This window comes from Hoplias malabaricus, chromosome 3, assembly GCF_029633855.1.
Source record: "Hoplias malabaricus isolate fHopMal1 chromosome 3, fHopMal1.hap1, whole genome shotgun sequence".
Lineage (NCBI taxonomy): Eukaryota > Metazoa > Chordata > Actinopteri > Characiformes > Erythrinidae > Hoplias > Hoplias malabaricus.
This window is the reverse complement of record NC_089802.1, coordinates 43896581-43901081: the sequence shown is the minus strand read 5'-3', so window position 1 is coordinate 43901081 and position 4501 is coordinate 43896581. Positions and strand designations below refer to the sequence as shown.

General features: G+C 38.6%; 1 protein-coding gene across 1 annotated transcript; it reads left to right on the top strand.

Moving 5' to 3' along the window:
• Window positions 1-801: 801 nt before the first annotated feature.
• tnni1b (troponin I type 1b (skeletal, slow)) lies at window positions 802-3466 on the top strand. Its single transcript, XM_066664644.1, has 5 exons — window positions 802-838; window positions 981-1112; window positions 2919-3008; window positions 3101-3277; window positions 3362-3466. The coding sequence occupies exons 1-5, from the start codon at window positions 830-832 to the stop codon at window positions 3464-3466; spliced, it is 513 nt and encodes a 170-aa protein (XP_066520741.1). The 5' UTR covers window positions 802-829.
• Window positions 3467-4501: the final 1035 nt, after the last annotated feature.

Sequence of the window (4501 nt, the reverse complement as noted above, 5' to 3'; positions counted from 1 at the left end):
TTCTTAGCAGCATTTAGGAGCACGGAACTGGCGATAACTTGTTAGCGCTCATTGTCTCATTTTGGGAATGCTGCTGAGTGAAAGATGATCTCTCTCACAAATCTGCACCTCTAAAGCTTCAGACACTCCCCACAGTCCTGGACTTCACAAACAAAAGACTTTATTTTTGTCCTCTAGGTTGAATCAACATTGTAAAGATGCCTGAGTGAGTAGATTGTGTTTATCTTTTGTTTTCCATCTCCTCTTACCCTGGTGGCCCACTCGACAAATGACATCTATTCTTATATTAGCAGGCCATACCCAACAAATAATGTTATGTTCTGGTTTTAACTTTCTGTAACTTATATTAACATTAGTAGAATTTGATTAGATATTTATAATGATTAAGATGAAGATACAATGTATTTATCAAATGCTTTCTCTACACAGTTTAATACATCAACATATTAATGATGTTTTGTGTTTTTTTGTGTTTTTTTTTTTTTTGCTTTACAGGCAAGAGGTAAATACAGCCGATCACAATTTACTGCTTTATAACGAATATAGACCATATAATATCACATATGGGGTCCATAATGGGCGAAACATGAGTCATTAATTAATTAAACTTACATTTATGCAACTCACATTTTTAATTTTAATACTGGAAAATAAGTGCATTAGATCTAAATTTTAAACTTGAATCGTCTCCTAGTTTTGGTGAATTTTTAACAATTATTCAAGCATGAAGTGCTTTTTGATCTCAAATATCTGGTATAAATTGTACATTAACGTGTTTTTGTTTAATACTAACTAGAAAAAGTCCAAGATTTCAGCCTCACGCAAGCTGATGCTAAAGGTATGTGGATACACCCATCTTTCAATGCACACAGACACCAGTCATTAGACAAATACTAAATGAGGAGAGAATAGAATTAATAGAATTAATTAAAGCACTCACCAAGACATCTGTGCATCTGTGTGTTTGTGTGTGGGGGCAGAGTCTGATGGTGGCTAAAGCTAAAGAGGAGCTGGAGCAGGAACTAATTGATAAGGAGGAGGAGAAGCAGAGGTATCTGGCTGAGAAAGCCCCTCCTTTACAGACCAGTGGCATGTCCTTTGCAGACCTCCAGGTGTGGTAAATCTCCTGTGCACATACCATGATAAACTAAACATCCCAAAGTGACACTCACAATCCAGTAAAAAGTTAGCTGTGCTCCTAGGAGTGCAACAGTTCTGCTCTACACTGTCAGAAACTGGTCACACCCTCAAGGATATTTTTAATTAGGGAACATAATTAAACCTTATGCAATTTTAATTGTAAATTTAAATACTGTGTTTGTTTCATATTCCACTTTTCATCTCCAGGACTTTTGTTTTATTTTACACAGTTCAATACAATAATGTATTCTTAAAAATATTTACCTCTTTCTGGGGAAGATAATGTAATGTAGGTTTAGAGAACCACAGTTGTACCCCATGGAGGGTTAAAGGTACATTTACACTGTTTGTATATTTAGTGACCAATAATATACCTCTACTGTACCTTTTTTTCCTGTGAGTATAGGCATGAGCTTTCAAGAAGATTTTTCACTGTTTACTGTTTAGTTTTGGAGAAAATCAAATGATTATTAATTATATTAATAAATCACTCAAACATGACTCAAACAAGTCAGAATAGTTCACAGTGGCTTGATAGGTGCTAGATGTCCAACGTATGTAATGCTTCTGAAAGCTGAAAAGCTCCCTCACATTAGTGCACCAAATATATATATATATATATATATATACATAAATAATATTAAATAAATAAATAAATAAATATTTATTCATTCATTCATTCATTATCTGTAAGTGCTTGTCCAGTTCAGGGTTGCGGTGGGTCCAGAGCCTACCTGGAATCATTGGGCGCAAGGCAGGAATACACCCTGGAGGGGGCGCCAGTCCTTCACAGGGCAACACACACCCACCTACAGACACTTTTGAGTCGCCAATTCACCTACCAACTTGTGTTTTTGGACAGTGGGAGGAAACCCACACAGAGAGACACAGAGAGAACACACCACACTCCTCACAGACAGTCCCCCGGAGGAAACCCACGCGGACACAGGGAGAACACACCACACTCCTCACAGACAGTCACCCGGAGGAAACCCACACGGATACGGGGAGAACACACCACACTCCTCACAGACAGTCACCCGAAGGAAACCCACACGGATACGGGGAGAACACACCACACTCCTCACAGACAGTCACCTGGAGGAAACCCACGCAGACACGGGGAGAACACACCACACTCCTTACAGACAGTCACCTGGAGCAGGAATCGAACCCACAACCTTCAGGTCCCTGGAGCTGTGTGACTGTGACACTACCTGCTGCACCAGCGTGAAATAAACAAATAAATAAATAAGTAAATAAATAAAATAAGATTCACCACTATTTAACTATGATCAGGAATTCTTTTAAAATTTTCAAGGGAGGTGAAAATGCCTTAAAAGTGGCTAAGATGTAACACTACACCACCCTCATAATGTGCAGGTTACTAAGTTAGTCCCCGCCCCTAACCCCACTTACCCCTCCACCATAACTCACCTGCACATTGAAATGCCTGTCCAGCAAGTTGATGGGATCACTTCCTTAGGTGTATGATGTAATAATCAACCCTTGATGTCTGAGTTCATTCGACTCAGTGCTGACTGCTTACTTCACATTACGTCTTCTATCAAATGAAATACAAAAAGTCAACAAGGTAAAAACTGGAGAGGGGTGTATACATTTCACTTCAACACTATGATTGTCTTTGTCTGCATCTCTGAGATTAAATTAAAGATATTCAAAAAAGTCAGTGTAGCTCCCCTTTTAATGCATTCTATTCCTCTGCAATTTCCCAGTAATGACAATGAATGTGTGTTCATATATTTGACATTGCACAGGAACTGTGTCGAGAGCTTCATGCCAAAATAGATGTGGTGGATGAAGAGCGCTACGACATTGAAGCCAAAGTCCTACATAACACCAGAGAGGTCAAAACCCTCCTCCATGTCTGCTTAATTTTCTAACTGAGTGAATAACCCACCACATCTCTCTTTAACTCTCAGTGGTTTTCTCTAAAAAGATTAAAGATCTGAACATCAAAGTCCTGGACCTGAGAGGGAAATTCAAGAGGCCGAACCTGAGGAGAGTGAGAGTGTCCGCAGACGCCATCCTGCGCTCTCTCTTGGGCTCTAAACACAAGGTGTCTCTGGACCTGAGAGCAAACCTCAAATCAGTCAAGAAAGAGGACACAGAGAAGGTAAGGGCATTCAAAATGCAGAAGGAACAGATTCAGTGAAGTCCTAAAGACAGTTAGTCTTAAGCTCTGTTGTGTGATCTGCAGGAAAAGACAGTGGAGGTTAGTGACTGGAGGAAGAATGTGGAGGCCATGTCTGGAATGGAGGGCCGTAAGAAAATGTTTGATGCCGCCAAGGGACCTACGCAGTGAACAGGCGAATGCTCCACAAATCCTGTAAATTACACACATTTAACAAAATACACTGACACCATAGTTGTGTTCCAAAGCTTAGACTGTGGCCGAGTTTGGCGGCACTTCTCAGCCGCTACATCATAGAAAGCTGTTCCAATGTATATAAAGCCTAGATATGCAGCTTATATTCTGTGCGATTTGGAGGACAACCGTATTTAATCAAAACATTTATTGGCATATTACAGCACCTTAGAACACATATTTTATTTAGTATTTTATTTTTCAATTCCAGTTAAAATATAAACATTTAAAGTTGAATTATCAGTGTTTAAAGTTGAAGTATGAGTTTCAATAAAATTTTTAAAATAGTACTGTCTTGCAGGATAATATTAATTAGCAAATACATTCTAAAATCTATTATAACGTACAGTCATGATAGAGCTTCAAGGCAGACAAGACCTTTTCAGTGACGTCACGACGCAGTCTCCTTAGACCCCTCCATCTGTGAGGCCTAGGTTTTTAAGAAGGAGTCTTCATAGGACAATCTTACCTCGGCAGCAGCCTAGGCTTTGGAACGCAGCTCAAATCGTGTCTGTCATCCAGGACAAGAGGAGAAAAATTAGATGTTTGCATCACTCAGGACCATAATATACATCAATATTTTATCAGTAAATTCTATATAAATAAATGGTAGTTAACAGATCATTTGTACAGCTTAAATTACACTGATTACAGATCCACAAAACCATGATTACTCTTATTTAAATAGGTAAACAATACAATTTTACTGTTACTGGTTTTCAAATGATTTAAACCTCTATGAAGTGCCATGAACATAATGGTTAACGTTAAATACATTATCATACTGTACACAACCAATAATTCTTTGCAATGTCCACACAGTCACATTGTGCTGAATGAAAATAGTTATGCCACAAGGAAAAGAGTGAATAATGTCTCTGTGAAAAAATGTCTTTTAACAGGTCATGGAGACTGAGGAGATGCTGATTTTGACTTCTGCTTTTGCCATGTCTTCTGAAAAATCAACCACAT

Coding starts and splice junctions, on each gene's coding strand:
- tnni1b (XM_066664644.1), top strand. Junction 1,113..2,918: donor TGTCCTTTGCAGACCTCCAG/GTGTGGTAAATC, acceptor GACATTGCACAG/GAACTGTGTCGAGAGCTTCA. Junction 3,278..3,361: donor AGAAAGAGGACACAGAGAAG/GTAAGGGCATTC, acceptor TGTGATCTGCAG/GAAAAGACAGTGGAGGTTAG.